The following is a 26,640-nucleotide window of genomic DNA, read 5'->3' as shown; positions in this document are numbered from 1 at the left end:
TCAGTGTAAGTATTATCAAAGATAACAGAAATATAATCATGTTTATGAAGGTGATGAACCAATGTATAACAGGCTTCCATTACACACTGTAACACTTTGTTAAAAGTAGACCAAAAATGAGAATAAATAGCAACAGTCTTGAATGAGTGTGCAGTTAGTGCTTATTATCTGGCCCACTTAATTTAAAATTGCTATCAGGACATCTCATTAATAAATTGGCTTTTCTAAACTGTTACCTATAAAATGAAGGAACTCCAAAACTGCAAGGGTGGCACGGTGGCTTGGTGGTTGACATTGTTGCCTAATATACTCCTCCAAAGAGCAAGGTTCTCTTTGAACCCTGAACATAATAAGCGGTTTAGAGAATGTATAGATGGATGGATGCCAAAACTGAAATACACCCAGTTCCTCAGTTCTCAACTTAACAATTGAGTATTTGATGTATTTCGTCTGCAAAAACATTCACAGACAGGATAATTTACAATGGTTTGTTTTTAATAGTTGTTTTTAGAATAAGACAAGACACAAGAAACCTTGGTGTCCAGTCTATAAACAGTAGCGCTTTAAACTCAGTAAGACAGGAGCTCTTACATTTTATAACATCTTTGTTGAAAACCCAATAAATTATACGTCAGTTCCTGTATTTCTTTTTTCCTAAAAGGAAGAACTGGCACTGCTGTCTAAAATAGACACCTATATTCCTTTGATACATAAGAAAAGCACAATAAGTTACAATTTCCTAATAAAAATACTATTATGGAAATTATGTTACAATTACTTTCAGCAAATCCTGTGTCTGGCCCTTTAAGAATCCAATGGTCGGTTCGTAAACTCGTTGCAGTCTGCTCTGTTCTTGTGATCTCGCGATAGTTTCACCTCAGTGGCGGCTGTGTGGCCCCCTGTCTCAGTCCGGACGGAGTTGTTTCTGACGTTTGAATGAAAAACAGTGCAAATTACCTCCACTTTGGACCCAGGAAATAATGGCTTCAGCCTTGGAGCAGTTTGTGAACAATGTGCGGCAGCTCTCCGCTCAAGGTAGGGTTGCTAAACTCATTCGAGTGGGAAGTATTAGCTAGTTAGCTAGCATATGCTATCCAATGCCTTGCCGATAGCTGGCAGCCAAACTGGCCAGAGCCTTCTTTTTGCTTTATCATGTAAACACACCGCAAAAATGACTTTCTGTGGCTGCGAGAGTTGTGTAAAGTATCACCAGAAGGTGCGTTAGGACACAGGGACGCCAAGGATAACCGTTAAGTAGGTAGCTCATCAAACAAAATGTCAAAATCATACTTTTTGTTTTTGATCTAGAAAATAATTTCTGGGGATTGCCTGCCGGTAGTCCCGCCCCGGCCCCACATGATTGGTTGGCGAACCGAATTAGCGAATGTTATTGGTTCAAAGCCACCTGTCAATCCCACTTGCATTACCTCTGTTGCAAGGCCTTGACAGGACACTTGACCGGCCGATTTATATTGAAATACTCAGCCACAGCACGATGATTATAAACAATTTTGTAAGTCAGTTTGTTTCCTACATTTGTAAAGAATAGCTTCTCGGCAGTCCTAGACAAGAGCAAGAAAATTGCAATTTTATTATTAATTTGACCCCTTAAACAATGAAGAAAATGCCTCAGCATACTCTGAAAAAAGTATTACCCTCTTCACTTTTGTGGATTTAACCTCATCATTTACAATGACTGTGATAGGGGGAATGGTATAATAATATTTTTAGCTTTGGTAACCAGTGGAGTTACATATTTGTGTATGTGTCCCTCTTGTGTGCCATAATATGTTCTAAGAAATTTGAAAGTTGAAATTTGATGACATTTAAATCCTGTATAACAACCTAATTACGAAAGAATGGCTCTGCCTAAAAGTAGCAATTGCTAAAATGTGATCTGCGATCTAGCACTGCGATGTAAACTGTCTTAGGTATGAGATATGTGTCTTTCCAAAGATCTAAAGCGCATGCAAGAAGGTCCAAAGTGGTTTACTTTCTCTCTGTTCTCCTGCCCCTCCAGGCCAGATGACTCAGCTGTGTGAGTTGATCAACAAGAGTGGGGAGCTGCTGGCCAAAAATCTGTCCCACCTGGACACGGTGCTGGGGGCCTTGGACATCCAGGAGCACTCCCTAGGCGTGCTGGCTGTGCTGTAAGTAGCCCACTCCACCCTTATTCTTTAGTGGTTTTCCACCATCAGTGTAGTCAAGAAAACCTCCCTGGTCCCTGGTAAAGTCTGCTGCTTTTTTTTTTTATTTGTTTGTTTTTTTGGTCTGTGTTCAGTTCTGTCAAACCTTGCGTTCCTCTGCAGTCCTGCCTTCATCTTGCTCCTTGCTTCTGCTCCATTTTTCTCTGAACTGGGCTGAGAGATTCTGTTATTGTTGTGTCTGTTGAATGTCGTCTTGTGCTTTTTGTGATTAATAGGGTAGAGGTGGTGGAGCTCAGTTCTTATGCGAGTTGCCAAGCTGGTAAAAAATAAATCACATAAATGATCCAGCATGTTTATATAAAGGGTGGCATTTCCTTCTCTGTAGCATTATGTTTTTTTTTATTATTATAGGCTGCCTGTTGCATGTGGCATAGCAAATCTGATGTGGTCACAAAGCCGTTAAAGGCTACCTGCTGCATGTAAAACGAATAAGGCAGGCATGAACATTGTCGCAAAGAAAGATATCATTTCTTATCATTTAGTCAATCAAGGAATGCTCATGCAGAATATTAAACAGTTGTGAAAATGACTATGTGTAAGATGTTGAGTTGCAAAAATTATATAACACCCACAAGTGGGAAAAACAAAATAAAGTCATTTTTTCAACGCCTTACAATAACAAAACACTAAATGTTGAGTTCATATCTGCATCACAAACCTTGAAGACTCGAGTTAAACACTGTTCCAGGGACAACATTTGAGTTGTGTAGACTACTTTTTTCATACGGAAAAACTTCACCTCCCTCTGCACATGGAAATGACCTTCCACTGCTGCATTTTCATCCCACATGACAACCTGTTGTCATTAGGCCTTAAAGTTTCTATAGGTCTCCTTGTTTCACTGAAAGGTTTTTGCTAACCTCTTCACTCTTTCCTTCCAGATTTGTGAAGTTCTCCATGCCAAACATCCCTGACTTTGAGACGCTCTTCTCCCAAGTCCAGCTCTTCATCAGTACCTGCAATGGGGAGCACATTAGATATGCAACAGACACTTGTAAGTCCAGACAAACCAAACCTCTCCCCAGATGTTTAGGAGGCATGTTTGTATCCTGCTGGTTGTTTTTAGGTTGTGCAGGTTTTCAGTTGAACAAGAACAGATTTCACGACCGATTAGTGTTTTATTGCATATTGTGTTGAGAGAGCATGTACTCTGCTAAAATATGCACTGTTGTCAGCGAAACAATGCCACACGACATCTAAATTATGCCCGCTCTTTCTCGTGTAAGTGCTTTGCACCCTGTGCGCAAAATGTTTTTTTTTTTTTAGTATCAACCTAAAATAAGAACATGTTGCACTGTTATAATGGTATGGCATCTGTACTGTAGATTGTAATGGTCAGGGACATGGCATTTTGTGGTGTATTATAGTGTTCAACAGTATCTGTCATTATAAATTGCCTTTAATGTCTGCAATTGTCTTCATGTTAGATAACTTGAACCTTTTGAGGGAAAAATGGCAACATTGTATCAATGTACATGTTTGTCCAGGAATATGCGCGTGATGCATACACTGCTTTGAAGCGTCAATGTACCCTGTACACACACACACACACGTGAGCAGTGTTTTACACTTAAATAACCTACACTAAAAGAAAAGAAAATCATCAATTTTCATTTAACACCTTCCTCTCCTTCTGTCTCTCCTCCTCTCTCAGTTGCTGGTCTCTGCCACCAGCTGACAAACGCCCTTGTGGAGCGGAAACAGGTAAGACTGTCAATTCTGACGTAGGTGGGAGTGACTTGCCCAACTAGATATCATTTATAGAGCTTTAAATCAAATTTTAATATTTGAAAATAAAAAATCCAAACTAATCGGCGTGAATTTAGTTTATAAAAGGTAAAAAGATAATGACGGATGAAATATTACACACAGAAAAGCAGTGGCTACTTCTTTATAGATCATGCAATTTAAAATGCTGTTATGCTTGTCCAAAACAGTTTGTTTTCATTCATGACTCACAGCAGCCTTTGCAGTAGTCTGCAATGCTGTGGTTGCTAATGAAGACTGACAATCAGTTGAGAATACAGAATGCAAATGAGATTTATTTATTTTATTCTAACTCATTTAAACCTTTGCCCCTCGTTCAGTCCGTGTTTTTGTGAGACATACACCTCCAGGTTCCATCAGAGACTACCTGCACAGTTGAACATAGTGTGAATAGAGTGTAATCATTGACAGAGCGCTGTTTTAGTGATGTAGACAATTTACCAGCTCCAAAAGCTATAGGGCTATGGACTCTTTTATCCCATTGACATTTGATCTCCATAATGTTCATTCAAAAGCCCTATTTCACTTACTGTGCCTCCCTGTGCTACGTCAGCTCATCTGCACTTTAGCACTCCTGTCTGTGTTGTCCAATAGAGACTGAGTGTTGGTATTTTGTGTATTGTATGATGTTTTTGAGTGTCCTTGTCAAAGTGCCCATTATGTGTATATGGTGTTTTAAAAGACACTGTGCAGTCAGTGTCTTGACAAGGTATCTTGTTAGTGGGTGAAATTATTTTTAATATTGCATGCACCTTGCTGCAAAACCAGTTTCCCCTCAGCGATAGTGAAATGAGCACATTTTAATCGTATTTTTCAATACTGTCCGACAAGACTAGGGCCCAAATGAGTCATCCTGTTTCTAGTATGGCGCTGAGCTTCGGCAACCAAGAGTTGCATCTTTTCCTTTCCTTTCTCGATCTAAATATTTCAATGCATTTTAAAGTGCGGTACGGCCCTCTACCGTTTTCAGTGTGTTTGGATGCCTCAGGAGGGACGCAGCTGAATAACTTGGAATGTTTTTTTTTTTCCTTCTCTGACAGCCATTGAGGGGCGTTGTCGTCCTAAAACAGGCAATAGACAAAATGCAGATGAACACAAACCAACTTACCTCAGTTCATGCAGACCTGTGTCAGGTGAGTCACTGCATCATCACCATGGCTGTAATCCTACATGGCCTCATGATTTAAACTACTTTAAACATTTAAACATGTGATCTGTTTAGCTGTGTTATTTGTAATGAACTTCCAAGTTATCCCAGTTGTCTTACCTTCTCCGAAATGCATACTTGTTGAATATGCCGTTTAAAGGCTTTTGTTAAATAATTCAAACGTGGGCTTGGTCCCGTCACAGTTTCTCTCCAGTGTGACTGTCCAGTAACTCTCTTAATTCATCCTCACTACATACCTGTCTCCTTGCAGCTGTGCTTGTTAGCAAAGTGTTTCAAGCCCGCCCTGCCCTTCTTGGAGTTGGACATGATGGACATCTGTAAGGAGAACGGCGCTTACGACGCAAAGCACTTTTTATGTTACTACTACTATGGTGGCATGATCTACACAGGCCTCAAAAACTTCGAAAGAGCACTGTATTTTTATGAACAGGTACTTTTTTTTTATGAACTAATGTACTGGCGTGCATACATGTAATGGCATAGCAAACTTTCTAAAGTGACCATTATTCAAATGAATGCACAATAAACTGTCTCTCATTTTCTCTTGTCAGGCAATAACCACTCCAGCCATGGCAGTGAGCCACATCATGTTGGAAGCCTATAAAAAATACATCCTGGTGTCACTCATTCTCCACGGCAAAGTGCAGCCGCTGCCCAAATACACCTCACAAATAGTCGGGAGGTTCATCAAGGTGAGGACAAAGAGCGTGGAAGGAATGAGTAGTATTATGGCACAGCTGTTACATTTGCATATGCAGACATTTAAGTAACCCCCGATTTTTAGCTGATGCGAGTAAGCTCATTATAACTCATTATAACTCATTATAAGCTAGTCGAGAAATGTTGCACATTTAAACAGGAAACATCTTGATTGTGTCATACTGGCAGGTGTTTCTATTATTTTGGGAGAGATTACTCTCTCTGTATAATGCGGTACCATCTAGACTTTGCCATAAAGTGACTGGTTCTCTCTCTGTCCACTCTCTTCTTTCTCCTCCTATTGCCGCCCTCCACAGCCCCTGAGCAACGCATACCACGAGTTAGCTCAGGTCTACACCACCAACAACCCAGCCGAGCTGCGCAGCGTGGTTAACAAACACAGCGAGACGTTCACACGAGACAACAACACGGGCCTGGTCAAACAGTGCCTCTCCTCCCTGTACAAGAAGAACATCCAGAGGTTAACAAAGGTGGGTTGTGCCTGCGTGTCTGTGTGTTCTTGTGTTTCTATAGTAATGCAAGCCAGATGTTTTCACAAGAAAATATGAGTGAAATTCCTCCACTCGTCGCCTTCACGTGGTTTGAACTGTACTGTATAACTGGTGTTTTGACTTGGGTTAAAGATTAAAGTTAAGTTCAGTTTAGGCAGGGGGATATGGAATGCATACAGTCCGTGGAAAGACCATGGTTTACACAAATTCTGAAGCACGTACCCGTTTAGTGTAGTTTATCTGGCCACATGAGAACACTACCTTTTTTCAAAATCTGATCTGAGACATCTGGAAATGTGTCTCAACCCTCCTCCACGACTACTGTGCTGCATGTCATTAGAAGTGACAGTAATCAGAATGACAGGAAACCTCTCAAAAAACATGGGTGAGTGAAGGCAGACGTAGACATCTGAAAGCCAGCTGTTATTCACACTTGGAAAGCCGAGCAGAAAGGAAACAAGAGCTTGCTGTCTTCAGCTAGAGCTGATATATATATCACTCTAATGTCTTTGTCACTCATGAGAGGAGACATATTCTAGTGTTTAGGTTGTCTGTATATCCTGATTTAGATTTGATTTGTTTTTCCTGGTCTTAAAGTATTTTCTACAGTTAGCTGGTGCAATCTATTCTGAGCCATTTTGACTGTGTGAGTGACGTGAAATAACTCCTAACTAAATATTCCTGCGTGTAAACTTCTGAATGCACCCAATAGTCTTCCCCAAAAGATAGCACCATACCAATATGATATATCATGATATATATCAAGGCAATGTTGGCTGAAGCTAGAGGAACCGTCCAATAGTGAGTTCTTGGTGACAAGTTCTCGGCTGCTTTTAATTGAGCAGTTGAGAACTTCAATCAACCACACTCTACAGAGCTCATGGCTTCAGCAGATCTTTTCAGTCTAATCTCATTTAATATCTGTTTGTGTTGTATGTGCCTCCTGCAGACCTTCCTGACGCTGTCTTTGCAAGACATGGCGAGTCGAGTGCAGCTGTCAGGCCCCCAGGAAGCAGAGAAATACGTCTTACACATGGTGAGTCGGTCCAGAAGGACTGAAGCATGAAAAGCCAGTCCACCGCGTCATCCGCACACTTACTTGAAGTCAAATGAAGCGATTTTTAATGCACTGCACATTAAGTACGCAAATTAACGGCGACACTTCCGTGCAGATTGAAGACGGTGAGATCTACGCTAGCATTAACCAAAAGGATGGCATGGTCTGCTTCCACGACAACCCCGAAAAATACAACAACCCAGCAATGCTCCACAAAATTGACCAAGAGGTGAGGATGTCCGCCTCTTATTTTCAGTGCTGTCTTACATGAAGTCTTGTCATCATGTTTATGTATGAATCCCGATAGTATGTTTTACTTTTAAATCTATATCGTTTCTCTCCTTTCAGATGTTGAAATGTATAGAGCTGGATGAGAAACTAAAGTCTATGGATCAGGAAATCACAGTAAACCCACAATTTGTGCAGAAGGTGAGACACTGTTACTGTGATTTGCTTTGTTGAATATTAACAGATGTTTCCCTGTGAAGGTCATGTATGTACCTTGTGTCTCTGCGTTAGATTTACATAATTGCATTCAGGTGCAAAGATGCTTTATAGGGTAAAATGAAATAAACAACAAAAATGTAATTATGAATGATCTAAGGAATGTGAACACGGTACAGTACAACAGTAATATGGGTAGCTAGTGTTGGAATGACTAGAAACATAATCACAATTGTACAAAACTTGGCCTTTTGGGGATTTAGATGTTAGAAAAGCATTACCACTGCACATGCTTAACAATCAGCCATAATTCAAGGAAGTACAGCAGGAACCAGTTTTTCAACCACATTCTCAACATATGACACTTTCTTTTTCAGAGTATGGGATCGCAGGAGGACGATGTTGGTAGCAAAACATCAAGTTATTCCTGAGGGGCCTTGGACAGGGAGAGAACGCTGCAGCCACCCAACACGTTCTTCCCGGGATGAGTTGGATTTTTTTAAAAGAGGAAAACAAACAAACATTCTATTGCATAAGGACATTGGTCAAGGAAAATCTAATTGTGTGGAATGATGATAAATTTGGTTATTCTTTCTTCACAGTGTCTTAAGGATAACAAAAGATCCTTACAGAAAAGGAAAAAAGATTACGATTTTGTCAGTGTTTTATTTATCAATGTTCAGGTTGGTGCGCCACTGCTACATTAACAGAAACCACAAAAATAAAAACTGGACTTATTTGTTCCAAACATATGTGTGAATAATCTCACTGTTTGTTTTGGTTCTGCTGCATGATGGCCGTAACACGAGGGCATTATATATGAGGTAAAACATCTATGGCTGACAAGGATTAAATCTGACATATTCTACATTTGTAAAAACTGCAATGATCGTTTCCCTCTCACTCCTTTTTGGTTAGAATGTAGATATCATCAATAGCAAATCTGTACAAATCTGTACAAATCTGTATCTGGACATGCCCTTGACCAAACTCGGCACAGTGGAGGAGTCATTCACAATCTGGTGCACTGTTTTGTTTTTTTTGTTTTTGTTTTTTGTTTTTTTAGGTCGGATCCACTAGAGGTCGCTAGAGCACTGTATAGAAAACCGTTTTGACAGCTTGTTATTTCAAGAGGTGAAGTCAACAGATGAAACCAAACTGTCATGTCATTTGGGAGCTGGAGCTTTGCGATTGTGGATCTGTTAATAATAAATTGTTTAAGAATATAGTTCTGGGTCCCATGCCTTTGTGAAAAGATGCTCATCCATTTGGTTCTACATGTACTGTACAGTGGATTTGAATTTCCATCCACTCGATTGTCACATTGTAACATCCTTGCTTGATACAATGAAGCTGATTTCTTGCTTTAGCCAATGAACGTCCGTATACAGGCGGATGTGGTTTGCAGAAAAATGGCACCAATCGCGACGCAGCGCACACTTTGTAGAGGCGGGACGTAGCCGGGAAAAGAAAGTTGGCACACGCCAATCATGCGAAGCAGTCTCCCCTCATTGGTCCACCGTTATGAATGAGGTGGGTCTTGACGACACTCACCGTGTAAGCTACTGTTGAAATTCCAGTGCTAACCAACTTTAGCCAGCTTGCTAACATGTAATTTAGCGAATGTGAAGAACAACATATACAGCGCTATTCCGGATTTAAATGCATAAATAATATTTCATGTCCAATAGAGGAATATTGGAAAACCGTCTTGATGTTTGCTACTGCGCGCGTCTCCGCTAACGTTACTGTAACCAGAACATGTCCAGTTAGCCAGAGCGCAGCAATTGGTGGATAACGAACCTGGCAAGCTAACCAGCCAGCCCGTTTGGACTGGGTCTGCGTTGAGGGATTTGAGCAGGTTTCATCGCCCAGAGGACGGTAAAGCCGGATGCTGTGCGACCATGAGTCCCGCAGGCTGCCCCCATGTCAACAGCTTCAAAGTGGACAACTGGAAGCAGAACCTGAGGGTTATTTATCAGTGTTTCGTGTGGAGCGGTTCAGCCGAGACCAGAAAACGCAAGGTAACAGACAGTGACAGAGGGGGACGAGTGCTGAGAGGGGACCCTAACGTGTGACAGGCAGTGTGTGTGTGTGTGTGTGTGTGTGTGTGTGTGAGAGAGAGAGAGAGAGAGAGAGAGCTGGCGTCGCGTGCGTGGACAGTTCCCCGCCCTTCCATAACAACACAAACATCCGACACAGACACGCCGAATGCTAAACTACTGTTCGCTCTCAGTCAAATACTACCCACGCTCAGAGTCTTGTTTTTCGTAACCGGGCTCGAACCAGCCTAAATGCGAACCTAAACTCCTGGCAGACTGTACACAGCTGCAAAACAGTCCAGATTGAGCCAAACTACCAGCACATCATTTAGTTAATCCCGCACGGCCGAGCGTTAGTTTACTTCAAAGATAGAGACCGTTAGATTAGAAAGCTGATGTGTGTTTGTTTGCATCGGCACTGCGCTTGCAGTGGCTCCACTTCCTTCCACCAGCAGACCGCAGACCAGCACTACACGGTGCTGTTTCCTCGCTCAGGGGACATTCATTGATTTAAAATCAACTAAGCAGTCATGAATCTTTTCCCCAACAACGGACTATAGCACATACCCTACAAACCCCAAGCCACAATGACAGAGATGCATCTTTTGCTATCTGTGTACTGAATGACAGAAGGAACGAGGTTTGATTGGTAAAGCAATAGGATGTGTGTGTTATTAGTCAGACTGTCTTTCACATGGGCACTATCTTGTCTTTTTATGTGCTCTTAACAGAGGGAAAAAAAGGTATTGACTCATGTTTATTGTAAAGATTCACATAACGTGGGTGCAGAGCAGTAGCTTGTTGTGCTTACATCTGCAATGTGAGTGTGTCCACATCCTGCACTTGAATGTGCTCTGGGAAGACCCAGCAGGTCCCCTGTCATCTGCTTGGGATCAGCGGGAGCTGGTAGTCCAGGAGGCATGTTTATTGAGATAAATTAAGTGAATATTTGTGGGGGTCTCCTCCTGCCACAATTGCCTGGCACTCTGCCCCCACCCTACCCTGAAGAGCAGACAAGGCTGGCAGGAGGGCTCACATCCCTGCTGCATACTACCTCCCCGTGGCACCACATTTTTATTGATCGTGGCTCAGTTACATGTCGGACAACTCTTCCATCATTCTCTTCCCACTCCACGCTGACCGTTATGTCTGGTGTCGGCCTCTGATGGTCACGATCAACATTCAGTCGGCATCAGACAGTCCATTGACCTTCTGATGCAGATTGAATTTTAAGCATTTGTTCACCTTGAGGATTGAAAGGCTGTACTCTTTGGTTGGCTACAGCGGCGATCACAGAAGTGTCTAATCACGTCTGAATGACGGGAAACAACCTTATTTTCACCAAGACGCTGCAATGGAGAATAATGCAGGATAATGCATTCTCATTTCCCCATGGTATAGCATTAAATTATGGTACCGCTAAATTCATAATTACCCATCTTTATGTTTCATATACAAATAATCACACATATGTGTGCACCAAGCCACTGAAAAATGAGACCTGCTAAATCATGTGAGTCAGTTCTCTTCAAACTCTGAGCTTAGTACCAGAATCAGCTGTACTTTTCTTCTAAGTCCTGTTAAGGCTGTCTATTGTTAGCCTGCGCCACTGCTGCTGCCTGCACTCAGTTCAGTAACACAAAATGGAATCATTTGTGAAAGAGGTCCTATGGCTTATAAACTCAAAGCTGGTTACAAAAAGACAGAAGGTCAATGAAATATTTCTCACTGGCTCAGTGTGCTCCTGGCACTACCAGCGGTTGCGTTAAATATATGACTTCAGTTACAGCAGTTAATCAGTTAATCTGAAAAATTGTACTTTAAGAGCCAGAACTAGAACCAGGTTGATTTTGAAATTTGTATACAGTATTTGATATACTGCCTGTGTTTTGGAGGGAATAGTCCCTTTTAATTCACCTACGTCGACACTTCGTCTGGATGCAGGCCTTTCCCTCCATTGGACATGGAGACAGATGTTGTTGCATTTGGCTCACAGTGTGATAATGTCCACACTTACTGTACACTTCTAACCGGGATCTTTCCAGCCCATTACCTTCTCCCGCTCCTCTCACATAACATCCTCATCTCCGACAGCGTAGCGCTCGGAGAAATACGACATGTACAGAGCGCGGGGTGTTCTCTGGGGGGTTGGGAAGACCACGAGGCCTCAGTGAGCGCGTGGCCTCTTGGTTAGTACATCGCCAGTGTGCTAAAGCAGGACTACTGTGCACTCCATGTGTGTACTCAGACTTTTGCTGGCATGACAGCAGAGGATTGTGTTGTGTCGACAGGCAGACGCTAATTCCTACATGAATGCAATGTTCTCAGGGACCAGAAAAGTACACATCCAGCGTACTGTAACACTGACAGTTGAGTGAGGAGAGATTGTTGCATATTGATGCCTTTTCATAATTCATGTGCTGTCTAAGCACTTATGCACGGAGGGGTGTGTGTGTGTGTGTGACTGGAATAAGAATCAGTGATTTTTGTGTGTTCTTCCATTTTGTATAAATGTCCATGTTCAGGCTGGCATGCCAAGCATATGCTCAAACAATCAGAAAAGCACATGTAAATATCTGGCCATAAGCCTAGATCTAATATTTTCACCCAAAGGCTTTTAAAGGTGTTTTTTGGAAGGAGGGAGATCAAAATCATTGCTTGAATCTTGGGTAAAGGAATCGTTTGACATTTGGAAAATACCTGCTGAGAGTTAGAAGAGAAAAATAACATCACTCTCATATCTGTTGGTAAGATATGAAGCTACAGCCAGGGGGCGATGAGCTTAGCTTAGCTTACTTTAGCGCTAAGACTGGAAACAGATTACAAGATATTATTCATCAAGTAGTGAGCTTTCAGAGGTGCTGGTAGGCAGATTTTGTTACCTTTTAGACTGAGCCCGACTACCTGTCTCCCCCTGTTTCCAGTCTTTATGCTAAGCTAAGCTGACAGGCTGCTGGCTGTAGCTTCATATTTAACAGACAAACATGAGTGCGGTGGGGGCGCCCTGGTAGCTCACCTGGTAGAGCAGGCGTCCCATGTACAAAGGCTGAGTCCTTACCGCAGCGGCCCGGATTTGATTCCGGCCTGGGCCCTTTGTTGCATGTCATCCCCTCTCTATCTCCCACCTTTCCTGTCTCTGTCATCTGTACCTATCCATTAAAGGCAAAAGCCTTAAAAAAAAAAAAAAAAAAAGACACGAGAGTGGTGTCAAACTTCTCATACGGCAAATTGTTTGTTTCTTTAGACAAAATGTAGCCTATCGGGAAAGTATGCACATTTCTCCTTTTTTAAATCTTTGCGATTGCAACTGAGCCGCTGTTTTATCTTTATGTCAAATGACAGAAAATGAACATGCAGTATTTTTCAAGCCAAAATGCAGCCTTGTTCTCAGTTGCGGGGATTTGCTGCTTCTCCATTCTGTATCATTTAATATCTACTGTTGCACCATCTTTCCACTGTCAAACCAGGTCATTAAATATTCTCATGCAACATTAGCTCACAATACAAAATTTTTGTAGTATCTATTTCACTGAGGTTTTGATGTTATTTATTTGTTGCAAGGACAGATGGACTGGGAGACGATTCAAGACATGGTAGAGTGACACTACACCCCAGTTTTGACCACCGTGGTCCACTTTCAGGTCCTCTTCCACTCCATTTTCATCCTCTCTTTCTGGTAACGGTTCCACTCTGCCACCTTCTGTTCTTTGGAGACGACTGAAGTGAGATTTAGTTAAAGATAAATTTGACATTGAATCAACCTTTTGCAGTGGCATCAAATTAGCATCTACATTTCATCTCATCTTTGATATTTCTCCTTTCGTCTTTGTCTCTCTTTGTCCTCATACCATCTTCCACCCTTTTCCTTCCTGTTATCCCATCTCTCTCCTTCCAGGCGTTGCTCGTTTCTCCTCACCTCCTCATATTCATGCTGGCTCATTGGCATGCCAGCTTCTCATCTGCATGCTTTTGAACTGTTGCTATCTACCCTCCATCCACAGTCATGTCCCCCCACCCCCATCTTTCCAACATCATCCGACTATCAAAGCACAATCATATACTACAGTTTAGATGCACACATTAATTACACGAATCGCACATGATCACAAAGGACAAGACAGAACGTGTAAGAAGCGCAAGGTTTCTTGGCCCATGTTCATTCACTCAATGACAAAGCCACACACACACACACACACATACACTTCTCTCTCACATACATTCATAGAAAAATGTCCCTGTTAGATTGCTTTCCAGTCACATATTGTGATTCTACACAAGGCACCAGAGGTTGAAAAGCTATGTAGGAAGTAGGACTATGATTTAAATAGCAACGGAAGCCAAAAATGAAGTAGCCATGTCAGGCTTGGTCCCAACAAATGATTACAATTAATTACAAAGTGCTTCAAGAGGGAAATTTCGGAGTGTCAAAAACTAAATGTGTGTAGATATCTCTGGAGCAGTTGTGACCATTACCACATGGCACATTAGAATACTTTCGTGCAATTTTGTTATTATTCAGTTTTGTGTACGACCAACTAAATAGCATTAAATCTTCTCCGCAGATGCATATTTGTTGATGGAACCAGAGCTACTGATGTTGCAAATGTTGGTGCAACAATTGTGATAACCATCTCTCTGTATATTCATTCCTGTCTTTGTTTCCTTTCCTCTACCCCCCCCCCCTTCCAGGCCAAGTCATGCATCTGCCACATGTGCGGCGCCCACCTCAACAGACTCCACTCCTGCCTCTACTGCGTCTTCTTCGCCTGCTTTGCCAAAAAACACATCCACGAACACGCCAAGAGCAAAAGGCATAACCTAGGTATGGCACACACTCTTATACACAAAGGCATACACAGGTGCAGGTGGAGCAGGTGTGTTTTGATCGTTCTGTTATGCACACGGTGTCGCACCAGGCAAACAGACCTACAATTAGCCCCTTCTGCCTAAATGAGTTGGTCCCTGCCTCCTAAACAGACACACTCACAGTATATACACCATGCACACACACACACACACAACACCATCAGTAATGCTTCTTCTCTCAAAACAAAGGCTGCTAAAAGCGCTAATTATACGGCTGAGTGGCTAATGAAGATGTTGCCTGGTGTGATTGCATAAACCGCTGCCGGTTCACAAACACCAGAGCGTGTGTGTGTGTGTGTGTGTGTTTGTGTTTGTGTTTGTGTCTGTGTCTGTGTCTATGTGTCTATATTTAAGCTCGGCTATAAGTTAGTTAAATATTGGACTTCTTCACCCGCCTGACTGTGACACATTTGTGGTTTTGTGATGCATTTAATCAAGCAAAATAATTGAGAGCAACGCTGAGAGCTGTTATGCAACCTGGTGCAACATCACTGCAACACAGTCTAAGAGGCTTGGCCTCGAGGGGGATTCGAATAGCACCTGTCTATTTGGCCTCATGTACCCTATTAGAGGGAATAAATGCATTAGTGAACTTACTAAAGTAAAGTAAAGTAAGTAGGTAAACTTTATTTATTATTTATTTGCATTAGTAGACGGAAAAGAAAACACAAAGCGCATATAAAAGTTAAAGAACAGCCAACCTAAAGAAATGAGGTTTTAACTGTTGTTTTTAAAGTCTCTATAGCAAAAGAGCAGGGTTGGCAGGCGGTATATCCAACAGGCTTTGGTTGGATGACCTAAGTGGCCACTCGGTCGTGTAGCGGTAAATGTTTTTGGTTTGGGTACAACGCCAAGATTCCTAGACTTTGTTTTGACAAAGTGGGCAAGTGGGTCAATACACTGAAAAATGCCATTTGAGGCCTTTTCAGGCCTAATAATGAGAAGCTCAGCTTTGTCAGAATTCAGTTGAAGAAAGTTGTCATCCCCCGCTCTCTCTCATCTGCCTTTCCTGGCAAATCAAGTGAAAAAAAAAAGGAAAAAAAAGTATCTACTTTATTGGGCACACCAGCTTCCTCCAAAACGCTTCAAAACAGTCAGTGGCGTGTGTGTTTACAGGGGAAGAACACAAACAGGAGATTTGCCTCTGCCTTGTTTTGACAGGATTATTATTCCAGGTCAGAGAAGGTAACAGAAAGCGTTGCACATCAGTGATTTCAGTGATGATAATCTGGATTTGTTGAAGTATTCTTCCTTTTAAAAACTATTTTCAGAAACGCAACAACCTGCACTGCGTTCCTTGCCGCAGCTCACGTGGAGGTTTGCTTCGTTGCCGGGCGTCCGCAGTGGGAAAAGTTGTATCTCACTTCACCCAATTAAAATATTTGCATCGAGCAGACACAATCTGGACGGCTCCAGATCTGAGCAGAGACCGAGTGGGTGTTTGCTGAACACCGAGAACAGTTGGCTGTTTTTTCTCTCCCCATCCGCGCTACTCCCACGGGGACACACGGCCTGTAATAATCAAAACATTGCACACAAATCACTGAATTACTGCAGAGAATGACTGCTGTGTATCCCCTGATCCTACCCCAGTTAAAACAACTGCTGAAAGTGTTGCAGTCTCAGGCCGAGCGTGAAGCAGTCTGGAAAAGGCCTTCACCTGTAAGTGAGTCCTTGTGCCCTTTGTGGAATCACATTCATTCTGCCACCCTTCTTTATGTCATGATTTTGCAAATGCATGCAAAATAATCAAACTGATGTGTGATCCAGTTTCCTCCACTGAAGAAAAGCTCATTTTGTTAGTTTCGTTTGCTTAGAATCACTCATTTTCAACCGCCACAATGCGACCCTGTCATCAGTCAATTTTATTGGTCCACCGCTTCCATATGCAGAAGCCAGATAAAACCAAACTACAAAATGAAGGCAAGATTAGGCTTGCGTGAAAGAAAGTCCCTTCACATAATAAAAAGTAGAGGTGTGAGTGATATAGGCAGTATTAAAGTATAATCACATAGAGTTTAACATTCATCACACTGGATGCCAGCAGTGGAGACACTCGGATGGAGGGGAGGTTGAAGCCAAAGATTTCTTCTCATCTATCTAGATGATCCTAAGTAGATGTTTGATGTCAATTAGAAATAGTGTCTCCATCACGTAGTATATCCACCAGAGAGCATCTGTAAAACGCCCTGCTCAGTACACGTTGCAGTCTCAATTCTTCAATAACACAATTTAAGAGATGTGTCTAAAAATGTCATGTCCATGTTATACAAAAATGGGTGGGTGGGTGGGTGGGGGGGGGTATCTCAAAAATCTCAAATATTTCTATCAGTATCAGCCTCAAGAGTCCAGTGTCGGTCGGGCTTAGCCTTTAAGTGTCCCGCTTGGTGCCAGATGGAGCAAGTGACAGCAGACACGACATTGATGTTGGCATCATTCATGGAGCAAAGACATGCAGTAGGTGGCAGGTGTGTGTGCGCTGCAATAATAGCGTCCCAACGCTTTGTGCAACCTTTTTGTTGTTTATAAGAACACTGAACGAAGACAAAAAGATTCTGTGAACAGCCTATTATCTTCATCCTGTTGGGCTAAACGCTGCCGTGCCCGCTCTACACCCCCAGCAGCTCTCTTGTTTTATTCTCCACATAATGGAATCAGGCGGTTTGAGCTGCGAGTGAAGCACGTTAACACTGCAGTGTTTGGAGCAGAGCGGTGCCGCAGCTGCAGAGACACAGGGCGTCCGTGACAAAGGCTGGCTCTGGCAGATGTTGCGAATTTGCCGATTTTAGTTTTGTCAGGAAGCCTTCCCCCCACTTTATTTATTTATTTATTTATTTATTTATTTATTTTCCCCGCTCAGCGTTATCGCTCAGCTCAGGCAGGACCCCCTCTGGTGTGTGTGTGCTTGTTTCCCACAGAGTGTAATTGTGAGTTTAATTAGGTTAGCCGCTGAATCAAACGCTGCAAAAAAACAACAACTAGAGAGAGAAACAATCTGATACAGAGGGAGAGAAAATGGACAGATCTCAGCGGACTGGAGAGGAGGTAATTAAGTCGTCTTTAACAAACCCCTGTGGAATTAGCCTCCATTAATCCCCGGCCCCTCCTCCTTCCTGCTTCTCCTCCTTTTTCTTTTTTTCTTTGCTGTTCCATCTCTTTCATCTACACGTTTTTATGCATTTTCACTCGCAGCTATTTGGCCAAAGCTGTTTGCAGGCTTGTGTTGGGCTCATCCCTGTCTCTATCCTCTTCTCTTTTGGCCCTCCTCTTGTTCCCATGGTTACCCGATGACCCTTTCAATATTCAGAACCTAAAAAGGATTTACATCTAATCGCACTTGTGCCATCTTGCCGTCTTTTTTTCTCTCCTATCAATCCAGTGAAAGTCTGTCCTTAAGTGTGCTTCCTTTCCTCCTTCCCTACCTCCTCGCTTTCCTCCTCCTGCATCCTCTCCTTTCTTCTCTCTCCATACCTGCAGAGGATGACAGCTGGGAGAAGCCGACGGGCAGGTTGTCATAGCAACAGCAAACAGGTAGCCACAGGGTACAGAGCAGGTGAGGAGCGAGGGAGTGGAAGGACGGTTTTCAGTCTGTGTTTGAACATTCTAAGCGAGTGTGTGTGACGGTGAAAGATAGCGCCTCCCTCCCTCCTCACCTTTTGACTTCTCGTTGCTCTCTCCGTCGTTCCTGGATGGTGTTAACAGATAGCTGATGTGTCAGCAGATAAGCCCAAGCTACCTGGCATCGCAGCACTATGGCAACGTGGCCTGAATAGGAAAAAAAGGACTGGGAGATGAAGCAGTTCACACAGCCATTATTTGCCCTCTGTCAAACAGATACACTCATCTGTCCCTGCATTTGAATAAAGCGGCTCTCTCATGCATTCTTTCTTTCCCTCATCCGTCTTTCTAGCCGTTGACCTGCTGTACGGAGGAATTTACTGTTTTATGTGCCAAGACTACATTTATGACAAAGACATGGAACAGATTGCCAAAGAGGAACAGAGGAAAGCCTGGAAAATGCAAGGTACGACAGCATTAAACACACACAGCCATGCCAAAGTTGTACGATGTCGTCTGTGAGTGTTACACCACGATTTACAGCTCTGTGTGTGTGTATGTGTGTGTGTGTGTGTGTGTGTGTGTTTGTCTTCAAGGCATAGGGGAGAAGTACTCGACGTGGGATCCCACCAAGAGGGAGCTGGAGCTTCTCCGCCACAACCCCAAGAGGAGGAGAATCACCTCCAACTGCACTATTGGTTAGTATCTCTCATGCACACAGACACACACACACACACACACACACACACTGCTGTCCTCCAACAGACACAGCTGTGACATGGACTGCAGCTGAGTTACAGCCTGTATTTCTTTCTTTTTAGTAGGCATCATAATGTTAGCTGCAGAAACGAGAGCTGTTATATTGTTCAAACTTGTTTTGCTTTTCCAAAGAGAGTCCTTATTTGATTGTCACGTAACGGTACATGCCATATTATACTGTGTGTGTGTGTGTGGGTGGCGTCATGGTGAAGTAGGTTCAGATCTCAAAGTACTGAGTTAACTTTGTTATTATTATATAACTTTATTGCCACCACAACAGTTATTTGGAGCTTATCTTTGTGAGCTCGTAGGACAGACGGGACAACATTAAACACAACATGCTAATAAAACCATCATATGAATAAAATGTATTCAAATAAATATAAATATAAATGATAAGCTCAGGATTTTAGCTAAACAGCTAAACATTCATATTAAAATACGCAGAAGTACCAAAAATAATTACAAAGCAAACCATAAGCTAACAACAAACTGTGCCTCGAAGTGCCAAAAGTTTTCCATCTAAGAGTCTGCTCAGATTTAAAACCAAGCTGTCTTCACCTCCTCCCAGAGGGCATCTGCTTCAAGCTTCTCCCATCAGCCAACGTTTCCCATTCAGGGTTTGCACAGATTATAGTGCCAGATTCACAGTCCTCACTGAGACCAGGAGAATGGATCACATCACTCCTCTTCTCAGATGTCTACACTGGCTTCCTGCGTGTCCGAAAATTGACTTTCAAACACTTCTGCTGGTTTACAAAGCACTGAATGTTTCAGGGCCAAAATACATTTCTGATCTGCTGCAACGTCGTGAAGCATCCGGACCCGTCAGACGGTCTGGGATAGGTCTGCTCACCAGAGTCACAACTAAACACAGTAGGGCTGCAACTAACTAACTAATAATTTTCATGGATTAATCTGCTGATTATTGTCACTATTAATCGTTTAGTCTATAAAATGTCAAAAAATTGTGTAAAATGCTCATCACAATTTCCCAGAGCCCAAAGTGACGCCTTTTTAAATAGCTTCTTTTGTTCAACCAACAGTCCAAAACCCAAAGACTCTTAATTTACTATCATAAACGATAAAGACAAGCAGCAAATCCTCACATTTAAGAAGCTTGAACCAGCAAAAGGTTTATGTTTTTGCTTGAAAAATGAGACGATTTATAGATTATCATAGTTGTTCTTTCAATCGAATAATCGATTCGTCGAGTAATCGTTGCAGCTCTAAAACACAGAGAAGCAGCATTCACTTTTCATGCACCACACCTGGAACAAACTCTCTTGAAAAAAGTCTTGAAAAGCCCTGATTTAAAAGAACTGTTTGCCACTGCAGTTTATTCAATTCAATTTAGGACAACTTACTCATATCTTGTACATTTTTAACCTCCTGTTTTATTCTTTTCTTAGCTTATTTTTATCTTCTTTCTATGCACGGCACTTTGAATTGCCTCGTAATGCAACAGAGAAATAGCATTTTCTCAAGCAGCATTGGGGCGTATTTGGAAAAGTCTTCAAAGTCTTATTTAGATTTCAGACTGTTTCGGCATTTTGTACTATTTTCTGACAAAGACAATGAGCTTTTATCAAGCATAGCACTAGTTGCAGCCTGATTCAAGCTGAGGTAAATCCTATACAGTGACCTACATACAGTATGTCTGTGGCTATAAGAGATGATTTATTCAGAGAAAAGCAGCAGAACGCATGTGAAGCAACAGGGAATATTAGCACAAGGTGCAGGAGCGAGGAGGGCTGGCATACGTTTAACACCTTGTAGCAGCCTGCAGGGATGTGCTCGAGCATCATTAGCATCCCTGGCACTGTCTTAGGTGAAGGAAATTACAGGCCCGGCTGCTCATCTGTGAGATCGCTGCCTCCCTCCTCCTCCTCTGCATTCTCTCCTTCCACCTTCTCCCAGGCTCTCTGTCTGTGTGTGGTTCGGTCTGCTGTAATCCGACAAGGGTTTCCCTGCGTGCAGTCCAACGTTGCCTCAGGGACATCGCAGTGTTACTGAGTTGTGTGTGTGTGTGTTAGTTGTCTACATCCTTGCAGCTTAGATGCCCCACTGTAGCAGCCCAGAAAGATGATCTGGCTTTCTCTCTGTCCTCCCTTGCTTTCATTGTTCCTCCCTCACCCCTCCACCCATTCCTCGTCACTTCTTTGTCTCCTCTTTTATAAAACCCTCAGGCCTGCGAGGTCTGATCAACCTGGGCAACACGTGCTTCATGAATTGCATCGTCCAGGCACTGACACACACCCCGCTGCTGCGCGACTTCTTCCTGTCCGACCGGCACAAATGCGAGATGCAGAGCAACTCCTGTTTGGTGTGCGAGATGTCGCAACTCTTCCAGGAGGTAAACTGTCCCCTTTTTTATTTTTTAAAGAATTTGTTCAAAGGGGTAGAGGAAGAGGAATAAGAGGCTCTCTCTCTCTCGCTCTCACATGCACGCCTTCCCTCTCCAGTTCTACTCGGGCCATCGGTCGCCACACATCCCCTTCCGCCTTCTTCACCTGGTGTGGACTCACGCCCGCCACCTGGCCGGCTACGAGCAGCAGGACGCCCACGAGTTCCTCATCGCGGCGCTGGATGTCCTGCACAGACACTGCAAAGGTTGGACGCGCGTGCACACAGATGATAAAGATGAATATGTCAGCACAAATGGAGGAAAACGAAGAAAAAGGAAGAGTGACAGAGAGTATAGCTGAGCGTAGGTGAGACAGGAGGAGAGCTGGTTGGAGGAGTGGAGTTGAGAGGATGAAGAGAGTAGAGAGAGATGCACCGACTGACAGAGAGATGGAGAGACACCGTTACTGATCTCTGAAGTTACAGAGCATTGCTTTTAGTGACTGTGTGTGTTTTTGTGTGTGTGTGTGTGTGTGTGTGTGTGTGTGCGCCTTTATATCCACACAGACGACAACGGGAAGAAAGCCAACAACCCCAACCACTGCAACTGCATCATCGACCAAATCTTCACAGGGGGCCTGCAGTCTGACGTCACCTGTCAAGTCTGCCAGTAAGTGTGCTTGTGTGTGAGGTCCTTCCAAAGAGAAAAAAAACAAAAAACGCAGCACAACAAAACCTTTTTCTCCTTAGAGATTAAAGAGATCAACAGAACAAAGCCATGACCTTGTACAGCTACAGCATTGTCTTGTTACTGTCCACCTGCCTCGTCTTGACCAAACCGACGCTCAAAGAAAATAGCACACTTCACTTGTCTCTCGCCATCCTGGATCAGAACTCCCTTAATCCCCTGCCCTGAGGCGACCCCTCCTGCCTCCCCTCTCCTCCATCATTCACATGGTGCACCATCAATCACTGGAGCGCCACACTGCAGCAACAGGAAAACCCTTTCATGGCAATACAGGCTGCAAAGTTGACCTCTAGCTCCACCTGGTGGCCAAAGACAGAATTGGATCGAGTTTACTGGGAGCTGATGCGCCGCAGTGGATGTGGAAGCGCAGCTCTACCGGCAACATATGATTCACTTTATAAATCGTAACTTTTATATGAGATCCTTTTCAAGCTCAAGCAAGAGTAACAATGACAATGTGAAAGTCCTGCATTCAAAACTTAAAGAAAGGTAAACAAGTATCATCAAAGAATACATTAGTATCAAAAGTAAAAGTACTCATTATACAGAATGGCCCCTTTAATAGTGTTTTAATATTATACCATATATTATAGGATTTTTATTATCCATGTATTCACATTCAGCATTTTAATGTTGTAGCTGATAGTGGAGCTCATTTCACGTTAACAAAAAGCTCTCCATCTTACAAAGTAATTATTGATTTGTTATTGAGTTGTAAAAGTCTTTTTTTTTCCCTCAAAACCACAAAATCTGCAGTCTAGCTAGATTAACCTGTTTCCTGTGAAATCAGCTGGAATCAAGAATTCTTTTGAGAGAAAGTGAGACAGAAGATTGTTTCACTTGTTTTAAGGAAACAAGGCTAAGATGAGAGTAATTGGAGAGTAAAAAGTGCAATATTTCCCTCTGACATGTCGCGGAGTAGAAGTGTAAAGTGACATAAAACAGAGTATTAGAGAGTAAAGCACAAGGACCTGAAAAGTGTAGTCGAGTGCAATACTTCCAAACTAAAAGCAGACCGCCTTTCGGTGAACCAGGCACTAACATGTGTGAATGTTAGAGCAGCGTTGTCCTTTGGTTCCTCTATGAGTTGGCTTTGCTCGGGCGTATCAAAACGCAGTGTTCCCCCGAGATCCAGAAATAAAGTGATTCAAACTGTGCTTTGGCTCAGAGTCTAAACTGGGATGATCGCTTTCAGAAATGAGAGAAAAATCATTAAATAATTATCAAGCGTACTGTGAAATAATTCTTTGTTATTACAGCAAAACAGGCACATGGGAAGCTTTATGGCAAATGTAGTGATTCACAATCACACAATTGGGTTTTGGCTGCTTTGTGTTTGTTTATATCAGAAGAAAGTCTGATGGCCAACGCGTCAGAGCCGCTTCTACGGCTCGAGTCACAGTTTTTGGACAGAATGAGTTTAGCCACTCAGTTTAGGTCATATGGTCAGTATTCACAGGCTAAATCCTGTTGAAGTTCAAGTATGTTGCGCCATAAAATGAACTCACTCTCTACCTTTTTAAAGAAACACTTGGCGCCAGCCAATACTGTTTGTCTTACATCCTTAACTGCCAGCAGCGAGCTGCAGCGTGCGCTTCTGAATGATGTTCAACAGTAGAATTATCTCCACAGGCCAGATGAAGAAGCTCAGCTGCCAACATCAGGAGTGCAGGGGTCTGGACTAATCCATGGCGCCAAGATGGAGTTGATGCCAGGCTTTTTTACTATCTCACTCTCACTTATATGTCTGGCTGAATAAAGTGCAGTGTCTTACTAACAGACTGGAAGCTGTATTAATCAACACACAGCAGCTCCTTGAATCTGCATTAGACACCTGCTGCATTTTCTTCTTCTCATACAGTCTCACCATCTCCCCTCTGTCTCTGTCCCTAGTGGCGTTTCGACGACCATAGACCCGTTCTGGGACATCAGCCTGGACCTGCCAGGCTCCTCCACCCCATTCTGGCCCCTCAGCCCCGGGGGAGACGGATCAGCACTTAACGGAGAGAGTCACACCACTGGAGCCACAACGCTCACGGACTGTCTGCGCCGGTAACTGACATCATGACAATATTTGTTGCATCGTTTTTTTTTTTTGATAAATCTCCTTTTTTTGTGTATCAAATCGTCTATCTCCCCTGCCAGTGCGGCATTTTGTTTTCAAAATAAAATAAACGCATACATGCACTGACTAACTCAAACCAATTCCCAGATCATCGCACCAAAGCCCTTTAGAGAGCAGCAAGTAACACACACACACACACACACACACACACACACACACACACACACACACACACACACGGTTCCCTGAAAACTAATTCCTGCTCTTTCCAAATTCACTGGAGCAGAGACTTAAGGGATAAAAGCACACACACACACAAACGCAATGGCACTAAGTCTCATCCCCTCCCGTCTAGGTTCACCAGGCCGGAGCACCTCGGCAGCAGTGCTAAGATCAAGTGCAGCGGTTGCCATAGTTACCAGGAGTCCACCAAGCAGCTGACCATGAAGAAGCTGCCCATCGTGGCCTGCTTTCACCTCAAAGTAAGAGGTCTGATGGATTGACTGCTAATTCAGTTGGTTATCAGCGCGCCGCTCTAACACTCGTCCCTTTGTGCGGTTTTCAGAGGTTCGAGCATTCAGCCAAACTGCGGCGGAAGATCACAACGTACGTCTCCTTCCCGCTGGAGCTGGACATGACCCCCTTCATGGCCTCCAGGTGAGCACAGTCCACATTTTTTTATTTTTATAAAATACTTTGACTTCTGAGTCTTGCAGGAATAGCGTGTGTTGTTGTGACTGACTTTGTTCCTGCTGTGTGTTCCAGTAAGGAAAGCAGGATGAACGGGCAGTACCAGCAGGCCGTGGACCCCTTCAACAACGACAACAAGTACGGCAAACACCTGTCAATAAACCCGTATCTGATCGAGCCCGGGTTATCATGACTCTGTCACCTGACTCGTTGAGGTCGTGCTCAGCAGCCTTGACAGAATGCATTTTGGGTCTTGTGCTGCAAATGCATGTAGAAATATATTGTATCGCCATGCTCTCCGACCAGTTTTCATCCGTTCAGACATCACTGTGTTTATCTTTACTGTCTGTGTTGTAAAATAAAGGATGTCTGAGCTTTTATTTTTCTGTGTTTGCCAGGTGTATCAGTTGTCAGTATGGGTTCAGCTTTGTTGCAGGATTAAGCCTCTTTCTTTTTCTCTCTCTCCTCCTGTCTGTTTCAGGTACAGTCTATTTGCAGTGGTGAACCACCAGGGGACACTAGAGAGCGGCCATTACACCACCTTCATCCGCCAGCACAAGGACCAGTGGTTCAAATGCGACGATGCCATCATCACCAAGGCCAGCATCAAGGACGTCCTGGACAGTGAAGGGTGAGCATAGAGCCTAACACCTCATGCTGACACTGTAGTTAGATCTTTTCACAAAATACAGTTTGTGTTTCTAATGGCTCCCTTATTAGTAATGCTGCAACCTGACCTCATGGTACTTTTTTTTGTCTCCCCAGGTACCTTTTGTTTTACCACAAACAGTTCCTGGAGTACGAGTAGTAGCCTGCAGGAGGAGACGAGGGATGATGCAAGGATTAGTTGCATGGGAAAAGGTAACAAGAGTGACGAGAGAGAGGCGTGGAAACACAAAACACAAGCCTACCTGAATCACTCTTAAGTCGCAACTCTCACTCTTAACATGGAACCACCCTCTCTACATACTAATCTAGTTCCACTGTATGATTTTCAAGAAAGAACTGTCTGCTAAAAGGGCAAGAACCAAACAAAATGCAAGAAATTTGGAAGGGAGATTTGTATGGGCCCTGAAGGAATATTGCACACTTGCAAAAGTCTGTCACTTGAATTCAGGGGGATGAAGAGGAAAACAGCTGCGCTAATCTCCTATAAGAAAGAAGTTGCTGCAGAATCAGCTTGTACTTGCTCTCAGAAAAATCGAGGAATGGTGTCGTACCCCTACTTTCTGGGGGATTTATCTGGGGGAAGGTTTACTTGATCACAAATGCTGTTCTTCACCAACGTCCTGTTTCATGCTCGCACGGCTTCAGTAACACCTGAAGGCGCTAAGCAGTGGAGTGGCAGCCTTCCTCGGGGGGCTCGAGGCTCCGTTTTGTAGCGCAGAAAGTGAATTTGTTTCTTTCATTCCCTTTACCCAAAACTGGCAACTTTCTGGACACAAGCTCACTTATCTAACACACCCACACTCCTCCAAATGACCAAATATTTCACGGATGGAAGTTGTCTTATTATGCATTTATGTTGAGAATGCAAAGAGTGGGTGTGTGTGGGGGGAGTGCACCTGACAAATTAAGTATATGAACATTGTATAGAGCGACAGTTAATTCCATTCATTACTTGTGAGTTTGTAGTTGTCGTGAGATACTTTTAGGACACCTTTTCTTCAACGAGGACGAGTACGCAAAGGATCTGTTGTTTTCTGCCTCTC

The 26,640-nt window shown here is 43.2% G+C and overlaps 2 protein-coding genes across 5 annotated transcripts; both read left to right on the top strand.

Moving 5' to 3' along the window:
• Positions 1-890: 890 nt before the first annotated feature.
• Positions 891-9,082, top strand: cops3 (COP9 signalosome subunit 3). Of its 3 annotated transcripts, none has more exons than XM_070926486.1 (12): positions 891-1,035; positions 2,021-2,150; positions 3,089-3,201; positions 3,862-3,911; positions 5,015-5,107; positions 5,393-5,572; positions 5,694-5,834; positions 6,159-6,332; positions 7,303-7,389; positions 7,526-7,639; positions 7,759-7,839; positions 8,232-9,082. In XM_070926486.1, exons 1-12 carry the CDS (start codon positions 981-983, stop codon positions 8,283-8,285), a joined length of 1,272 nt encoding a protein of 423 aa, XP_070782587.1. In that variant the 5' UTR covers positions 891-980; the 3' UTR covers positions 8,286-9,082. The 3 variants fall into 3 exon arrangements, with proteins under 3 accessions (XP_070782587.1, XP_070782589.1, XP_070782588.1); XM_070926487.1 differs by lacking the exon at positions 891-1,035 and adding an exon at positions 1,498-1,513; XM_070926488.1 differs by lacking the exon at positions 6,159-6,332.
• A 5,513-nt stretch (positions 9,083-14,595) lies between these two features.
• Positions 14,596-25,736, top strand: usp22 (ubiquitin specific peptidase 22). Of its 2 annotated transcripts, none has more exons than XM_070926485.1 (12): positions 14,596-14,718; positions 18,673-18,786; positions 18,917-19,018; positions 21,269-21,435; positions 21,545-21,692; positions 21,993-22,095; positions 24,067-24,225; positions 24,594-24,720; positions 24,804-24,895; positions 25,004-25,066; positions 25,410-25,559; positions 25,694-25,736. In XM_070926485.1, exons 1-12 carry the CDS (start codon positions 14,607-14,609, stop codon positions 25,734-25,736), a joined length of 1,380 nt encoding a protein of 459 aa, XP_070782586.1. In that variant the 5' UTR covers positions 14,596-14,606. The 2 variants fall into 2 exon arrangements, with proteins under 2 accessions (XP_070782586.1, XP_070782585.1); XM_070926484.1 differs by having other exon boundaries at positions 18,673-18,831.
• The last annotated feature ends 904 nt before the right edge of the window (positions 25,737-26,640 follow it).

This window comes from Enoplosus armatus, chromosome 20 (assembly GCF_043641665.1).
Source record: "Enoplosus armatus isolate fEnoArm2 chromosome 20, fEnoArm2.hap1, whole genome shotgun sequence".
NCBI classification, from domain to species: Eukaryota; Metazoa; Chordata; class Actinopteri; order Centrarchiformes; family Enoplosidae; genus Enoplosus; species Enoplosus armatus.
This window is presented reverse-complemented; position numbering and strand designations above follow the sequence as displayed.

Excerpts from the sequence above, each read along its gene's own strand:
- cops3 (XM_070926486.1), top strand. The coding sequence starts at position 981 with ATGGCTTCAGCCTTGGAGCAGTTTGTGAACAATGTGCGGCAGCTCTCC. Across the intron at positions 1,036-2,020 it reads GCGGCAGCTCTCCGCTCAAG|GCCAGATGACTCAGCTGTGT; the intron begins GTAGGGTTGCTA and ends CTGCCCCTCCAG. Across the intron at positions 7,840-8,231 it reads ACCCACAATTTGTGCAGAAG|AGTATGGGATCGCAGGAGGA; the intron begins GTGAGACACTGT and ends TTTCTTTTTCAG.
- usp22 (XM_070926484.1), top strand. The coding sequence starts at position 14,607 with ATGTGCGGCGCCCACCTCAACAGACTCCACTCCTGCCTCTACTGCGTC. Across the intron at positions 24,721-24,803 it reads TGGCCTGCTTTCACCTCAAA|AGGTTCGAGCATTCAGCCAA; the intron begins GTAAGAGGTCTG and ends TGCGGTTTTCAG. Across the intron at positions 25,067-25,409 it reads CCCTTCAACAACGACAACAA|GTACAGTCTATTTGCAGTGG; the intron begins GTACGGCAAACA and ends TGTCTGTTTCAG.